An 18094-nucleotide genomic window follows, 5' to 3' on the forward strand; every position below is an offset into this window, starting at 1 on the left:
TCAGTCTAAACCAACTTTGCCGCAACTTCAGTAGATTTCTTTGGGGAGTGATGGTATACTAGGGAGCAGGAAAAGCACACAAACTAAAAGACTTACCCACAAGTGGTTACTTCATTGAGTGGTACCGAAAATAGTGTGACAAAGGTGCTGTAGCAGTGGGGCCTTTCCCTTTAAGACATGGCAGCCAGCTTGGCTGAGGGGCTGCAGCTGTGAAGGCTAATGGGGGGAGAGGGGATGCTGGGAGTCAAAAACACTAGCAAGCAGAACTAGGGAGAGGCACATGGGAGAAACATCAGAATGGGGAATTGCTGGGCTATGTGGAGGACATGCCCACTGTAGGAATGCCGGAGTCACATGGACCTCTCCCAGTGTTTTTTGTTTGGTTGGTTGGTTGGTTTCTTTTGTTGGGTTTGGTTTTGATTTTGTTGCTTAATTTTTTAAAAGACTGTATAATACTGGTGTGTGCTGGAGATGCCTCAGGGAGAAAAAGCCAGCTGTTTTAAAAGACACTGTTTATTACTGGGGCTGCCTGAGAGATGTTAGGGGAGAAAGCGCCTGGTTGAAGAAGTCCGGAGGTGGCAACCTGCTACAGGTACTTATTGCACATAAGCTTGTGCAGTCATCTGTACACACCAGACATGACTCAACCACCATTATCTTAGCATTGTTGTTTTCACTACAAGGGATTCACTATAATGAATGTAGGAAATGCACAGGCTGTATTTATAAAAGGACTTTGGCTTCTAAATCCCATCTAAGCACTATCTTTGGTGCTGAAAGCCAACCTGTAGCCTAACAAGATGAGTTGGTGCCTGGAACAAACCCTACAGGAGGCTGGGGGATGCAGTTCCAAGAGTGGGGACAACACCCTTGCACATGCTGGGAACTCCAAGATAGTCCCTAGTCGAGCTGCTGGTGCTGCCACCACATGCTCTGCCTATCCTGGCTGTTGCTCCTTAAGCAGTAGCAGCCAGGAACTGTTTTTGAATTCCCAACATGGACTCTGCAGAGGCAGGGCACAATTCTGGCACCCCTTCTAACTTGGTACCTGGGGTGCATGCCTCAGCCATTCCTAATTATGCAACTTGGAGCCTCAAAACCTTGCTCTACAGCTATCTAACCTTAGGAATATGTACATTTAACCAGTAAAATTTCTCAGGTATCTACGTATCTGGGTTAGGACCATGACCAGAACTACTTAGATTCCGACAACCAGGCACCTTGTTCACAACTAGGTTCCAAGGACTAGGCATTTCCCAAACTCTCTTGCATTTGAAGCCTGATCCTATAGGTATTTATAGTCTGGAGAAAAGAAGACTAAGCGGGGGATTTGATAGCAGCCTTTAACTTCCTGAAGGGTGCTTCCAAAGAGGATGGAGCTAGACTGTTCTCAGTGGTGGCAGATGACAGAACAAGGAGCAATGTTCTCAAGTTGCAGCAAGAAAAGTTTAGATTGAATATTAGGATAAACTTCCTCTCCAGGAGGGTGGTGAAACACTGGAACAGATTACCTAGACAGGTGGTGGAATGTCCATCTTTGAAGGCTTTTAAGGCCTGGCTGGACAAAGCCATGGCTGGGATGGTCCCGCTTTGAGCAGGGGGTTGGACTAGGTGACCTCCTGAGGTCCCTTCCAGCCCTCATTTTCTATGATTCTATGACTTTTAAGGGCACACGCATGTGATGCAGAGTCCTCTACAAAACAGAGCAGCAAAGTGACATTTAACTTTAAATGTTTTTTTACTTACAAAAAACCTGTGTTGGACAAGTGCATCCAAAATGGCAGACAATACAATCAATACAGAAATATTCAGGCACTGGTATTTTCTCCAGAGGTTGAAAACTGAAGGGCTAATGAGAGTGTCATGCTCTATAATTATGACATCAGAAATCATGCTAACCAAGCATTAGAACATGCATTTCAGAAGCACATCTGGAATCACCAGTAGCATTGAGATTGGAGCAGCATTGTAGATCAGGACAAATGAAGTATACAAGTTTAAAACCCTTGCACAAGCTGCAGTTCACAATGTTTTACTAGGTTTATAATAAATGGTGTTGTGATACATCTTACTGGTGCTCTCTGCAATAATCAACTCAACCAAGTAAGAACACAGTGCAGTGCTTGATGTCATTGGTTTCTTCATTCCATAAAAATTAAGGGAACTTTTTTTTCATTGTCTTTACTGGGGCTAGCATTTGACCTTTAATTTTAGTTGATTTTTGACTTGGACCAATAATTGACCAGCAGGTAATCTTTCTATTTTATGAATGTTTCAATAGAATGGTATTGGATGCTCAGATGAAATGCTGTTCTGAGTTAATTACCACAAATACAACTGACAGAGTAGGCTTGAACACCAAAACTGCATGCATGCACGTAGGTGGGTGTGTGCATGTACACACAACTAAAAACTCACACCCACAGATTATTCAGCTCATATCATTGGAGCATATGTCACAATATTGTGTTTTGATTGTTAGGTTCTGAAATCTATGTTTGAAAGCTGCTTATTTTGAACTTTCCATCTACCTCTGTACCTTGTTCTGCTTTTCAGTTCAAACAACCAGCTCTTTGCAAAAAAATCCAAGTGTGTAATGTGCCGTCCATGTTGTAATATCACCAGATGCCTTGTGGTAATTCCATCAGCAATGCAAAGTAGGAGATGCAGGCTGCAAATCAGACAGTAACCACACCTGTCTATAAGTAGCACAAGAATTCCAGTCAGTTAAAGTCAGAAACATCTTATCCAGGGATGGGAAATCACATTAAATGTATTTGAAAACAGTTCCTCATCAACTGAACTTTAGTCAACTGAATTTGGGTTTCTCTTTGCAGCACTGAACAAACCTCTTCTCATATATATTTAGGGATGCGCACCACTCTGCATCAAGCTGTATGACATTTGCAATCAGATGCAAAGTTACAAGACAACAGTGATAGGATTTTGATACAAGCACCTTCCAAAACTCATTTGATATGCTCCACTTGATACCCTTTGAGAAAGGGGACAAAGGATATAGATACAAGCTGTTGGGATGTAACAGTTACATCTTCATGAGTCTGTAGTGATACAAGTCCGACAAAGCCACTTCAGCTGTTCCCCTGCTTCATCAGAGGTCAAAGTGAGGGCAGCTTAGCTCATTTGTCTCCCAACAGGCTCATACAGATGTAACATTTAAGTCAGGGGTAGGCAAAATATGGCCCACGGTCAGGTGGTTAGATCTGGCATGCATGTGGCCACCTTCCAAGTGAATGGTTCTGGCTCATGGGCAGGTGGTGGCTCCAGCTCAGGCATCCACATGGTGTCAGGTGGCTGGGGCTGCTTCCAGCATGCTGGGTGCTCTTTCTCTGGGCTGGGGCTACCCTAGCACAGATGTGGAAGCTTGAATCCTCTGACACTAGTATCACGCCCTGCCCCATTTGACCAGTCTGAACCTAGCAGGTGCTGGCCACATCCACAGCTGCTCATATGCTACAGTGCTACACCTGTGGGTGCATTCAGTTTTCCATGCTGGTCACAGCCCAGAGCCCTCCCTCCCCCCGCCCCCAACTCCTTTGGAGCCCTGGCCCAGAAGCTGCTGGTCGCACTTGGGTAGTTGTGGACACAGCTGGCAGCTGCCAGGTCCAGACTGGGGGTGGTGGGAAGGCACGCTAAAGCTGTGGGTGAGTGGACGCCAGTGCTGGGGGACAAGAGGAGGGGTGCTAAAGTTGTGGGTGGGTTCAGGTTTCCATACTCTTTGAAGCCCCAGGAGGGAAGGACTGGGAGAGAGAGAGAGAGAGAGAGAGAGAGAGAGACTTGTGGCCCTCAACAGGTCACAAAAACTCAGTCAGCCCAAATAATTGCCTGCTCCTTATAGGTGGTAACAGCTGCTGTATGTTCCCAAGCACAAGCTCCCCCTCTCCTTTTAAGGAGGCTGCAACCAAAAATCTGTCCATTCCCAAACAATGCTGGTCCGGAAATCTTTGGATGTTCATCAAAAGTACTAAACAAAGCTATGATGACGTTCAGAGGAAAGCAGTGGTCATGCCTATTACCATGGAACTTGATGCTAACAAAAGAAAAACTTGTGAAGACCAACAACAAGCACAGGCTTCAGACATATGAGGAAAGCTCACTACAGGGCCACAGAGCTTACATCTGCATGGCCTCAAACCATGAGAGCAGTTTGATAAGAAAAAGGTTAAAAGTTAAATGAAAATAAGGGAAAGGCCAGGTAGGAGGGTTCACTTAAAATCAACCAAGATACTTAACCAAAACATGAACACTTTGCATATTGAATCAGACTTTAAAAAGAAAATTAAAAACAGCCAAAATTTCTATGCTGATACAACTGGCTGGTATGTAATAAATCAGCCACAAAAATGAATATTATGACTAATATGCCTATTTACTAATGTTGCCATAAATCACCAGCTTTAATACTTTATCCAGGCTCTTTGAAATACAGTTATACTATGCACATTCTTTCTGCACATTTAGCAATAATAGAAACATGAAAATGCAAACAATGAAATGGACAAAGTTATATATTATGAACTGTACTAGCCATCTATAGATTCATCATTATTACTATAATGTCAATTAAGACTTTTTTTTTTTTACTTCAAAGCTATCCATTATTCATTAATGATCAATTATGACAAATATTTTGACATATCAAGTATAAAAACAATAAAATAGATTAAATGTACAAACCTGGGTTGCTAAATTTAGGTTTTTTAAACTATAAATCAAAATCAAAATCCTAAATCTAAATCTATACGTAGGCACCTAAATATATGACCACGTTTTCTGATGTGCTGGCAACTTGAATACAAGACAACAGGAACTCCAGGTGCTTAGCACCTTTGAACTTTTGGGTGCTTTTATTCAGGGGCTCAGATATAGATATGGGAATGTCAGATTTCCAGTCCTTTAGTCTGAAGTTTTTTTCTTACAGTTATGACATTTCAAATGGTATTGTTTGCTTCAAGTTTCTTGCTTTATGCATCAGCTACTAAGTTTTCAACTTACTAACCAAGGGTCCTGAAATTACTCAATGCTTCTTGCTAGGTGTGGTGTGTGTACATGTGCAAATGCTACTGGATGGGTTGCTACTGGATGTAGATACCCACCCTGGGCAGCTATCTACAAGTACAGGTATTTGAGAGCAGATTTGCTCTCACCCTTCTCTGCTCCCCTGCAGCAGGGGGAGCCCCAGGGGGGCTGGCAGGGAGCACAGGGCCAGAAGACAGCTGTCTGCTGATGGGGCTAGAAGATTGCATCCTGCCTGCTGCCTGCCTGCTGCTCAGGCAGGCAAAGCCCACACCGGGGCAAGGAGCTCTTGGCCTTGATTCTGGGATGTGATGAGGAGCTGGGGTCAGGAGCTCCCTGCTGCTGGGGTAAGAGGATGTTGTCCTAGCCTGGGGTCTGCCACTGGAGCCTGCTCCAGCAGTGAGCAACTCCCAGGGGCAGGGTGCAATCTCCCACCCCCTGCTGCCCGGCTGACTGAGAGCAAATTTGCTCCTGGTTGGCAGTCTATATGTGCTTTACTGCACAGTAACTACTCCATGGTTAATTTGCTACCTGCATAGACCAATTTATTGCACAGTAAACATCTGCACATGTAGATGGTGATGCTTACTGCTTAGCAAATTAGTCTACTGTGCATTAAAGCATCTTGTGTAGATGCACCCCTTGTCAAGGATAGAAAGGGAGTTAGAACACTGTAGTGTGAACATTTCCCCCCTACTTGTACTGCAAATGCCTCACAGAATGAAATGAAAATCAAACATATGCTTCTTGGGATAATTCTCATACACACTGGCCTCAATAGCACTTTTGAGAAAACAGAGTCACTATTTCACCTCCAACAGCATCAACACTATTGAAACTAACCCTAGAGCCACTAGTTCCAGGCACTTGCACCAGTTATGAATTTGACTCATAATGGGTTTATATAAACATAAAACATACAGTAATGTGTTCTGATATGAGAAAACCTATGAAATATTTTATATTTAACAACTTAACATTTTTCAAATAAAGAAAAAAAATAGTTACAATCTGGAAAAGTCTTAATATATTGTATACTGTACTGCATTTTTGCATACTTTGAAGTTCAGTGAGATTCGTACTAAAAACATCAATGATATTCTTCCACTCTGTGCTTCCAGTCACCTATTTTGAAAATCACAAGAGCTTTCTAGAGCAGCGGTTTTCAACCTTTTTTTATTTACAGACCCCTTTGGAAATTTGAAATGGAGGTGCTGACCCCTTTGACTTGTAAGTGTGTGTCAGTATTCACATATGTTTGATTGATCAGAATAAACTTTTGTGGACTCTTTAAGCATAGTCTGTGGACCCCCAGAGGTCTTCATGCCACAGGTTGAAAACCACTGGTTTAGAGCAAAATTCTCTTTAGTCAAAACCACTGATTGAATTAAACAAAGGTTAATACAGAGCAATACCGTGGGCTAGACTCAGACAGATTTCCCAGTCCACTCATGGCTATTAGCTCCCATAAAGAAGACAGTTGATATGTCTATTAATATGCATAGTCATTTGCTCAGAATTTTTTCTTTTTCATCTTCATAGCTTGTCATCTTCTCTGAGAAGCTCAAGGAATGACTGAAGCTGAAGAAATGTGGGGCGCTTTTCCGGTAGCTAAAAGAAAACAAAAAATATATATTGTGACAGGGTGCCTCCCGGGGCCGATCTCGGTGGCCCGCCCGCCTGTCACCGTGACAGCAGGCCTACTCAGGGCCGAGCTCTTCATGGCCCGCCCACCTGTCTCTGGGCAACCACCCGCTCATCTCGCCTGCCACACCTTTGATGATAATGTGTTCAATTATGATGATAATTAAGCAGGAGGCTGCCCTTCGACTGCCCCGATGCCCTGGGGCGCTCTGCGGCTCCGACCTCCCCTAATACCACAGCCCAAGCCTCGCAGATGGCATCATGGTGTTCTACCTCACCGGCCCCACACTGGGCCCCAGAATCTTCCGTGCAAGACCCCACTATGGTCTTCTCTACTCAGAAGTGGCCACTCCGCCGTCATCTGGGCTACCTCACCCACCCGAAGCCTTGTTCCCCTCTCGGGTGTGGTTCCCCCAGAACCTTTGGCTACCTAGCCCTGGCCCACCTCAAGGCCAGTCGGGACCCCAGGCCCCCGGCTCTTGGGCGTCCCTCACGGTGGGCCCCCGGCCCTTTTGACCCTCACTGGTCCTGGCCCCAGCATGGGCCAGTCAAGGGGACTCTCCCCTTCAGGCTGGGTCTTTCTAGCCACTCACTCTACTCCTCGGGCCTCACCGTGCCACTACTCCCTCCTAGGAGCAACCGCGGCACCTCGCCCACCTTACTCCCACTCTCGGGGTCCACCCTCTCTGGGCCCCTCACAAACACTGGCCCTCTTGGCCCTCATAACACTGGCCCTCTCGGCCCTCATCCAACTCAGGGGTCACCCACCAGGTGGTGGTGGGAGCTAGGGGTTAAGGTGCCCCGACCCGCCTTTCACCGGGGTGATCACTGGCCTGGCATTTTCTGGGGGCTCCCACGCAACTGAGAGCCCCACCAGACCACCCACTCCCGGCAGGGTGCAGTTTCAGGTCATGCCCAGGACCAGGAGCCTCCTGCCAACCCCTTGCAGCTTCCCCTTACCTCCAGGTCATACACAGCAACCCTAAGGCCAGGCAATGTTGCTACCTGACCTCCTGCAGCTAAACTGCCTGGTTTATATAGGCCTCCAAAATGGCTGCCACAATCAGGCACCTGGAGGCTGCCAGCTCCAGGCCCTTAAAGTGGCAGGAGCACCCTGTGCTCCGCCATATATATAAAGCAGCTTAACACTGAATCTATACATTTGTTGATACTGTACTTTGCATTCATTTTTCCTAGCGACAGCATTCAGAAGTACATGGAAATAGTGGCATTTATATGGTAGGGCAACCTATACTTTTGAGAGCATTTGGTGTTTTTAATTTCCTGTGTTGCTGTAGCTTTCTAATGATATATTTCATACTCTAAAATTGTTTTTGTTCAAATATAAGGGTTTTTTTATCATTTTGTGTGCCTCATACAAAGCTATTGATCATCATCAATTTATAGTAGCATAACTAATGCTTAGACAGTTTCTAAACATTCAAGGGGGATACTCCCAGTATAGAGGCTGGTAAAAAGAGGTTGGAGAAAGAGGAACAATAAATCAGGCTTTTCTTTGGCCCTAGATTCACTATAGGCAGCATGGCAGACATTGGTCCTTAAGAAGAACTTGGATAAGTTTACACTTGCAGGAGTACAAACATTAGGAGAAGTCCCCCAGACTCTAAATCTGTCCTCTTCTTCAAAGCACATTGTAATATTATTTGCATAGCTTCATTATACACTAGCTTCTGGAGGGGAGGGGAGGAATCAGCCAGATACCCTTCTTGTCTGTTTTTCCATGCTATGCTTCTTATTAAATATTCTCCTTTCCTTCAGTTTATTGTTGTAGACTGTTATATGAAAACTAGCTTCTCTTTATAACTGCTTTTCTGTATCAGAGAGTTTCCTGTATTAATTTTTTTGCACCTCTTCTTAATGAATCACACTAATTATTATTTGTCCAGCTCATATGGACTAACGTACATACCTCATGCCAGCAGCTGTACATTATCTGATAGATGGTTTCTGAGGCGAGCTGGGGTCGATAAAGTCGGTATCCCTTAGTAACCTTCTGAATCACTTGCATATTATCATACAGCTCATAGGGTTGCTTTCCCAAGGTGAATACTTCCCACATTAAGATTCCTGCCAAAATATCCACAATGTTTAAAGACCACATCAAGACACTGAAGCAATACCCGTCCAACACGGTGGTAAAAACTGATGAGACTTTTACTAGAAGCATTTTCCCAGAAGATTTACAGGGATGAATGACAAATGGTGCTGGTATAATTCAGCATATTCTCAACTATAAAAATATTGCTGTTGTAGTGATAGACTAGGCTGAATGGTAGAGATGCATGATGGATTTGTTCAAGAAATCACAATCTAAAAAAAACAACTTATATAAATGCTATGAGAAGAAAAGTGACACAAAACCATTACTAGAGGGGTTTTGTAGAAGAGTGGCTTACTTGACTTAACTGGTATTTTAGTGAGTGGCACTTGCATTCTTTTAGAATTAGAAGATTTAAACAGGATTCCCAAAAGACCTTATAGTGGTTTTATATCTGCCATACTTAGCAATAAAGCCTGAGATCTCTAGAAACCATTAAGACAGAGGGAAATATTACTGTCACAAATATCACAAATTGATGCTTTGTGATAATTTTGCAATAAAAAAACTCTCAGGCTGGTGAACATTGAGTGACATTCATGTCAATTGTGAAGTGAATTGTTTCTTCATCACATGCAATATTCCCTACAGTGATTATTTTTGAAGTATTCTTCTGTTTGTGTTCATTTCAGAGCTATCAGGCCTTGACTCCTCTGATTCTTCAAGACATGAGAATTACAGTAGGATAATAATACCATGAGAAACAGAATCTGGATTCACACTTTCCCTGTGATTCTCCTGTAGTTTCTAAGGGCCATGCCTACACTGCTTCCTCAGCACACCTGCTACATTGGAGTAGTCCTTTCCCATCTATTCCTGTTCATATGTATGAAACCCAACAATTAAGCAACCAGTAGCTAGATGATTAGACATCTGAACTGGGTGTTCATTGTGTTCTGGCAAAGACCTAACATGAAGAAATGTTTCCAACTATTTGAGTTGGTCTAATAAAAGATATCAGATTTACCCAAAGAACCTTGTCTGCCTATGTGCTTAGACCAACCCAGCTACAACCTATATCAGGGGTCAGCAACCCCCAGCACGCATGCCAAGCATGGCACGCAAGACCATTTTCCTTGGCACGGCACGGCCAGCGACGGAGCCCAGGCTGCTCCCAGCAGGGCTTGCAGCATCCCAGCTGCCTGCTGGGAGCAGTCCGTGCTCCCATCTGGCAACAACTCCCCAGAGCTGGGGCTGGCTGCAGCCAGAAGGCTGCAAACAGCTGTTCCAGGCTCTGGAGCCCTGGCATCAGCTCTGTACTGGCGCATGCACCAGCGCCTCAGAGCCGGCAGTGGGGGAGGGGCCTGAGGCAGTGCAACCCCAGTCTCTCCCCCGCTTCTGTCACCGAGCTGGTGACTGGGCTCTGGAACCCTGTGCAGCAGTTTGTAGCCAGCCTGTGCTCTGGGCAGCTGCAGCAAGCAGCGGGCAGGCTGCAAACAGCTGCACTGGGCTCCACAGCTCCAGCATCAGGTCCATGCTGGTGGTGACTGCGTGTGCATGGAGCTCATGCTGGAGCTGTGGAGCCTGGCACAGCTGTTTGCAGTCTGCCCTCTGCTTGCTGCAGCTGCCCAGAGCCCAGGTTGGCTACAAAAAGCTGCGCTGGGCTCCAGAGCCCAGTCACCAGCTCTGTGCCAGAAGTGGGGGAGAGATCGGGGTTGCACTGCCTCTGGCCCCTCCCCCACTGCTGGCTCTGAGGCGCGGGTGCATGCACTGGTACAGAGCTGATGCCAGGGCTCCGGAGCCCAGCACAGCTGTTTGGAGCCTCCTGGCTGCAGCCAGCCCCAGCTCTGGGGAGCTGCTGCCAGCTGGAAGCCCGGGCTGGGGGGCAGGGGCAGCAGGGCTGGGGGCAAGGGGCACAAACAGGGCATCCTGCCATGTACACCCTGCCCTCATTTTGTTTTTCTGGCATGCTGGCACTCCTGCACCTTCCAAAGTAGGCATTGCGGTCTTTTTCAGCACTCCGGCCAAAAAACGTTGCCTACCCCGACCTATACCCCTGAAGCATGACAAGTGTAACCCATGTTTACTCAGGCTGGAGCTCTGCCCCCCTCTAGTGGCTGACTCACATGTAGATGTTTATGAATCTGTTACAGTCGTTGAGGTAAGAAAATGGGTCTTTTTAATTTGGACAGCAGGGACCCAAGCTGTAGAGCAGGAGGTCTCAGGTTCAAGCCCTGCTGTCAGCAACTCACACTAGAGCACTGCATTAAAAACTTCTTCACACTACATCAAAAGAAAACTATTAGGACTACAGCTGCATAACACAGGGCACAGTTTGATCTACTGTTGTTGCACAGCAATGTTAAGCAGCTACAAGCAGTGAGTATTTTTGTAAATCTTTGAAGATAGTTGTTGGATAGTTTCTTTTAGCTTTTCAACTATGAAATAAAAGTTGCATTTTCTACCTTATTAAGCTCCTGCGTTACATATAGCACCTCCAATACGTACCAAAGGCCCATACATCTGACTTGCTGCTAAACTTGGTATAATGGAAAACTTCTGGTGCTGACCATTTTACTGGAAATTTAGTTCCTAGTGAACTTACATATAGGTCATCCAAAACATACCTGCAAAGCAAGATCCAGTCTTCAGGTTATGACAAACGTACAGTGATATATTGCTTACTGCATTTTCCTTTAATGTTACTAGAACAACTATCCAAAAAGTTTCAGATTAGGCTGAAACCCAGACTTTAAGAGGTGAGGACATAGAAACTCTAACCTTGTCCTACACAGGCAGGTTGCTACTACCAAATTATGGGGGGACCCTTTATATTGTATTGCTTTGTAAAGCTGAAGGCAACAGAAATCCAAACTCATGTGGCTATCTCAAAAAGGAACCATTACAGAAACTCTCTCACCTACAAAGTACAAATCTAGGGTTTCTTTAACATCACAATGAACACCCTGGAATGAGTTATAATTATTAACTCTCTACAAGACCTGGGGTTTAATTTTACTAGTAAACAATTCATTAGTTTTTTTTCATGGCAGCACTAGCTGATTAATCAGAATAAACCAAGTATGATTGAAATTACCGCACCTTTTGATAAAGATTCAGTCTGTAGCTTACCTAGCCATTCCAAAATCAGATACCTTCACAGTAAGATCTTTGTTAACCAAACAGTTCCTTGCAGCCTTTAGTGGGGAAATGATAAAATAAACTGAGTAGTCAAAATCCAAAACAAAAACAGGTGACATTACCATTTGTTTACTCAAATATAAAATGACGCCCCCAATAATTAGATTATATATATGGAAAATGTATAAATTTGATACATATTTCCAGGTATAGAATCTAAGTATTGGAGGTCTGTTTTGAACATGTCCCCTTCCCACTGCTTTCCCAACATGTCCCCTTTCCCAACAGGGAAAATGAATTTGGGATGCCAGGTAGCCCCTTTACCCTACACCCCACTTAGCTTCTTCCTCCTGCAGCCCTTTGCCCACTCCTTACTGTCAGACCCTGCTCTCCCTGAGTATATGCAAGTGAGGAACAAGTCTGAAAACACTGACTTTGAAATAAACATGATGGTAGCAATTTGGACTTACATGTACTACAAGGTTTTTTTTTTGCTTTTTAAAAAAATACATTTTATGTTCCAGGTCAAATTAACCAAATCAGTTCTGAATCCTACCAATTGAGCAAAACTCAATCATTCAAATCCATGTGGTGCTACCATTGGTAAGTATCCTATTTCCCAGACTTTTCAGCCTGGGACTTTAGATACTTCCAAAGCCATGGCAGGGATCCTACGTGGAAGCCCAAGCCCAGAGATCTTGGGGGGTTAGATACCTCCAAATGTCACTTGCCCTTAATCAACAGGCTAAAGGAGCAAGCTAGAGGGAAATGCCCCATCTCCATAAAATAGGTGTGTAGCTAAGATCCTTCTATTGGGAAGCTATAGTAGACTCGTAGGGAGTCCTGGCTGCAGTGTAAGACAGGTCTCCACTCCCTTCTACATTTAGTCATTCAAAGGTCAGCAAGAAAACAACCTGACTGATACTATCCTGGTACCTCCACTGCTAGGTATTTAAAAAAAAAATTAAAATAAACATCCTTCCCTCCCCCCCTCCACACACTAAACACATAACAGTTTACAGCACTTTACATAACATATTTGGAAACTAACATAAAATCTCCTCATTTATATGCTTTGACATCTACCGTTTCCTCCATCTATGTGCTTCTTATGGAAATGGGAGGCTTCTCCCTAGTTTGCTCCTGTGGCCATATGGCTGAGGGCAGGTGAAACTTGGGGTCATCCGAACCCCAAGCCTCCGGACTGGGGCCTGCACATAGGATGCCTGCCAAAAGACATTGGAAATACCTGAAGCCTCTGGTGGGGGTGGAGGATGTTTGCTGGTTGTAGGGCCACTTACGGTTCTGGACTAACTCATGGATTTGGACTTGATTTGGCTTGGAACAGGAAAAAATTGTTAAAAAAACAAAAGGGTTGCCATCAACAGCTTGGTCTGCAGTCATGGCATAAAAGGGAGGGTGTCAGGGTTCACTCTGGCCTGGTACTGCAATACAGCAAACCTGGTACCAGTTCCCTGTGGAGCACCCACATAATTTTTTTTAAAAGGAAAAAAACATGTTTCCCCATCAGCATATTTGTTCCATATAGGCCAGGAATGGGTTAAGTCTAGCCCAAAGGCCAGATCCAGCCCATGGCAGAGTCTATTTCCCAGTAGCCCCTGTGGCAGCAGCTCTTCTGGCTGCTGCTGCCAGACCCAACCCCACTGCCTAGGCACCCTAGATCATCCTCCCTGTACCCACCATTGGAGGCAGGACCCACACGAGCAAGGCAGTTGGGGTGGGGTAGAGGCTGGGAGCAAGAAAGGTGGGTGAGGCTGGGGAGACCCTGGAATTTTGGGGCTGTGACAATGTGGGGCTAGGACTGGGGCTGGGACAGAGCTGTGATCTGCTGCCTGCATGCCCCTGTGATGAGTGCAGGTTCCCTAGGCAGGGGCATGCAGGGAGCAGATTGCAGTTATGCCCTGGTTCCCTGCTGTAACTGTCCCAGATTGTTGGAGCAGCTCCCCATCCATCCCATGGGGCTCCTGCCAGTCTCCAATGGAGACCCCAGGAGCGGTGGAGCTGTGATAGCACAGGGCCTAACAGTATGGGGCTACACAACTGTGGCTCTGCCCCAGACTGGGCCCAAGCTCTGGGCCCAAGCTCATGACCCCATGCTTTCATGGCCCCATCACTCCCAGGGTCTCCACGGAGATTGTTGGGCAGCCACACAAGAGGAGGCTACTGGGAAATAGAGTGAGGCCACTGTGTGGACCAACCATTTTGTCCACCCCTGATATAAGTCGCATTTTATTGTCACACTCAGTGTTGGCTGCATTTAATCAACTTCATATTTTTTTTCCATTACTGAGCACATGCTGCTCTTAAAAGCACTTTAAAGATGGGCAATGTATTTAATGTGGTTTTGGTGTATATGAATGTAATATGAGGGGCTTCCTGCCCCCCAAATTGATTGAGGGGAAAACCCTTGTCTCATATTTGAGTAAATATGATATTTATTTTTATCCAGAAGAATTTCCCAGAACTAATGGAATCCTTCAGTTAATACATGATGAACTCGTTTCTATTTGTAGTAGTAATAGTATTACTATTACTACTATTTCCTCTACTGACTATCATTTATGCAACACATTTTGACTGTCAGTCTCAAAAAGCAGTTTACAGTGGAGGCCCATATCTTCATTCCACTCGTCCACATGGACGAAATGGACTTGCACAGGGATAGCCAGCAAACCCACAGCAGAGCCAGAAACTGAACTTCAGTTTCTCAAGTCGAGTCTTAGTCCAATGACTGTGTTGTTTGGGCACTCTGCATCAATATTTACCAGCTCATTCAAAACAAGAGTAACAAACTTACTGTAAGTGAATGCTGAGTAGGTTATTTATTATGCACTATAAATAGAATGGAATATAGAGACATTTTAAGCAGTAGTGGAAGTCAATAGGCCAATAAGACCCCAATTCTGCAAATGCTTATTTATGCTTGCTGTGTCTTAAGGCTATATTGTCTATCTGTATAATGATTAGGTCTGGACATTGTTTGCATCTGTAGTCTTCCTTTCAAAGTCAGGCTCAGTTTTTTTTCCTAGCTAGCCATGACTTGTAACTCTCAGGAGCAAATTTTCAAAAATTGCCTTTTTATTTAAAACTTGTCTTTTACCCATGTAAATTGCCTGGCACCTCAGATTTAAAAAAAATATGTCTATTTGCTTTGCACACACCGCTAAATTATTAAAAGACTTAAGTCTTGAGCATATGACAGTATTGTTGGAGACTCAGAGACTGGGTTGAAGGCCCATTGAAAAGTTACTCCTCACGTATAGATTCTCACATATTGTCTCAAGGAAAAGACGAGACTATCATTTGAACTTGTGAGTCTTGAATATGAGCCTCTAGGATTTAGGATGATTTTTAAAATTAGTTTATAAAATAACCAATTTCTCCAAGGCTCTTTTGTCATTATTTTTCAACATGCATTCCTGCATTAACTGGGAGTATACAAATTAAGGCCAAACATTCTTGGGTGCCAGCTCACGTACAGGGGCCTAAGTACCATTGAAACTATTTGAACCTTTACTTACTTGAAGTCAGTGAAAGGCCCCTAAATGCCTTTCAAGATCTAGACCTAAAGTCCTGATTCTGCTCTTAACAGAACTTACCAAGTCTCGATGTATGAACTGATGGCTTTCTAAGAATGTCATAGCTTCACACACATTGTAACATATTTCCAGCAGCTGAAAGGGTTGTAGTTGCTTTCCACGACTCTTCAAGTAACTAAGCAAACAGCCATTTGCCATATATTCAGTCACTATGTAGATAGGATATGTCTTTGTGCATACCCCATATAGCTTAACCAGTTTGGGATGGTTAAGTTTCCTGAAGAAATAAATAGTTAAAAACATATGTATGTTACTGTATGAACTTTGTTTCTTCAAACATCACATTGCTATTGCTAATAAAACACTTGAACAATATAAATTATTAATTATTAAATAAACTTCTATGAAGCTTAGTAATCAACCAAATCACAAATTTGGTTTTGATCAATAAACCTTTAAAACTTCCCTTTTCAAGAAGATCTTACTTTCTTTCTATTCATTATTATGAAGCAATGGCAAAAGGACTAATGAAAACTACTATTTTATATTTCAGTCTAGCACTGGGATTTGTTGGCATATTCTTTTGTATGCATGCACTAAACAAGCACCATAAATGAAGAGATCAGAGTGAATAGATTAGGGATTTAAACCACAAGGACTTTTACTAAAAGCATGTAGCCTGAGCGGAATCAGCCATTACAACTAGGTTAACTAATTAACTTCTAGGCATTAGCTTAATGAGCATTAAGCGATTTTTGGCAGATGTCTACACGTGCAGGGACTTGGCACTAAAGTTAGTGCACTTGATGCACTTAGTGCACTAAAGTTAGTGCCAGGTCCCTGCAGCCCTGCCATGTGACCCTAGTTGCTGGGCAGACCCGGCACTAAAGTTAGTGCTGGGTTTCGTCTACACATGCATTAATGCACTTTAACTAATCGTGCCTAAATTTGATACTGGCATTTGCAGGTATCAAATTCAGGCAAAATTAGACTAATTTCACCATTTTAATGCAGATTAAAGGCATGCACATGTAGATGTGCACCCGTAATGCTCATTAAATTAGGCTAATGCTCATTGATGCATCTCGTGTAGATGTGCCCAAAATGTCTCTGAATACAACTATTTTGAAAAAAAACTAGTATGGCACTGCAGACATTGGAGTAGTTACCTTACAATTGCCAAAGTGAGAATATACTGAAGATGCATTCACATCTTGCTAATTCATTTTCATGCCATCCAACTTGTACCAGAAAACAGGGAATTCAGTTTGGGTCCCAGAACGGTGAGAGATGCACGGATGTAAGCCCGTCATGCCCCTGCACTCCAAAAACCCCCAGCAACCATAAGCAGCTGCAGCAGACCCCATCTGCAGAGCTGGAGGTGAGCGGGGCCCGTGGTGGGAGGGGACTAGACAGCTTCAGAGAGGCAGCTGAGAGGAGCTGAGGAGGGTCTCACCCTGCCCTGGCTCCTACTTGGCTCAATCCCCCAGGGAGAGAGAGGAGGGGAAGAGGGTACTCACTGGTCCCTCTCTGGTTGGGCAGGATCCCTGACACCTTAGCTTGTGAGGTTTGCTGCCTGCCTGGAGCTCATGTCTGGGGTGTGATGGAGGGGATCCCCAAACTTGTCTAGCCCTCCAACCACTATTCCATGCTACTCCTCCATGTGGGCAGAAATGATATGGCATGGAGCAGTCCAGGCCAGGTCATGCATGACTACAGGGCTCTGGGGACTGGGCTCAGGGGTTTAGGGGCACAGATAGCTTTTTCATCGATCCTCCCAGTCACAGGACATGGGCTCCGGAGGGAAAGGTGCATTGGTGAAATGAATAGAAGTCTCTGGCAATGGTGCCATTGCGAGGTGTTTGGCTTCTTTGACTATGATCCGCACTTCAGAGAGAGTGGACTGTTGGGAAGGGATGGCCTCCACCTCACCTGGAAAGGGAAGAAGCACTTCTCAGCCAGAATGGCTGACCTTCTTGACAGGGCTTTAAATTAAGACTGCCAGATCCAAGGGGGGCTTGCCCGAGAGGGCCAGCAGAGGCCCATCACAGGATGGCTGACCCTTCCAAATGCCTACTAGGTAGAAAGGGATGATGGAGTCCTTGGCAAGACCAAAGGTGCCTGGGAGACAAGATCCCAGGAACCCGTCAGCAGACACTGACATCTTATGTTCAGTTTTACTTCTAAGTTGCACTTAACCCTGGACTGGGCTGTGTTTAGTTGCCCAGGCCTCAGTCCAAAGATGAAGGATGGTCTTGAGAGGGGTGATGGCCAAGCCAACCTGACACTTGGAGGTGGATGGCATGGAGGAGACAGGATCATCCCAATGCAAGACCTGCGGAGAGCAGAGTCTGCCCCTGGCTATGGATGTGGTGAGGGTGGGATAAAGGGGAGGTTGGAGCCCCACAAAGAAACCCAGAGTTGAGATCTCCTCCGGCCACCTACAGGGAACTGCCTCCCAAGAAAAGAACAATGACCATCAAAGATGTGGCAGGTGAGTAGGAACAGCACCTGAACTATCTCAGTGGTGCTGAATCCAGATCTCATCCTGACATTGCTGGGGGGAAAGGCATCAACCAAGAAGAGGCCAAAGCCCCATAACACCTACCAGCAACAGAGGACTGCTCAGCACTTGCCCACACCTGTAGGGAGC

General features: G+C 44.9%; 1 protein-coding gene across 1 annotated transcript in view; it reads right to left on the reverse strand.

Moving 5' to 3' along the window:
* Window positions 1-323: 323 nt before the first annotated feature.
* The window catches only part of BMX (BMX non-receptor tyrosine kinase), a 49104-nt gene continuing 31333 nt past the window's right edge, over window positions 324-18094 (reverse strand). Inside the window, exons 14-18 of the mRNA XM_006261088.3 lie at window positions 15502-15718; window positions 11873-11937; window positions 11249-11367; window positions 8612-8769; window positions 324-6648 (exon numbers count right to left, since the gene is read on the reverse strand). Coding sequence (XP_006261150.1) covers window positions 6574-6648; window positions 8612-8769; window positions 11249-11367; window positions 11873-11937; window positions 15502-15718 — 634 coding nt within the window. The 3' untranslated portion in view covers window positions 324-6573. The remainder of the gene's footprint in view (window positions 6649-8611; window positions 8770-11248; window positions 11368-11872; window positions 11938-15501; window positions 15719-18094) is intronic.

The sequence above is a fragment of the Alligator mississippiensis genome, chromosome 1 (genome assembly GCF_030867095.1).
Source record: "Alligator mississippiensis isolate rAllMis1 chromosome 1, rAllMis1, whole genome shotgun sequence".
Taxonomy (NCBI): domain Eukaryota; kingdom Metazoa; phylum Chordata; order Crocodylia; family Alligatoridae; genus Alligator; species Alligator mississippiensis.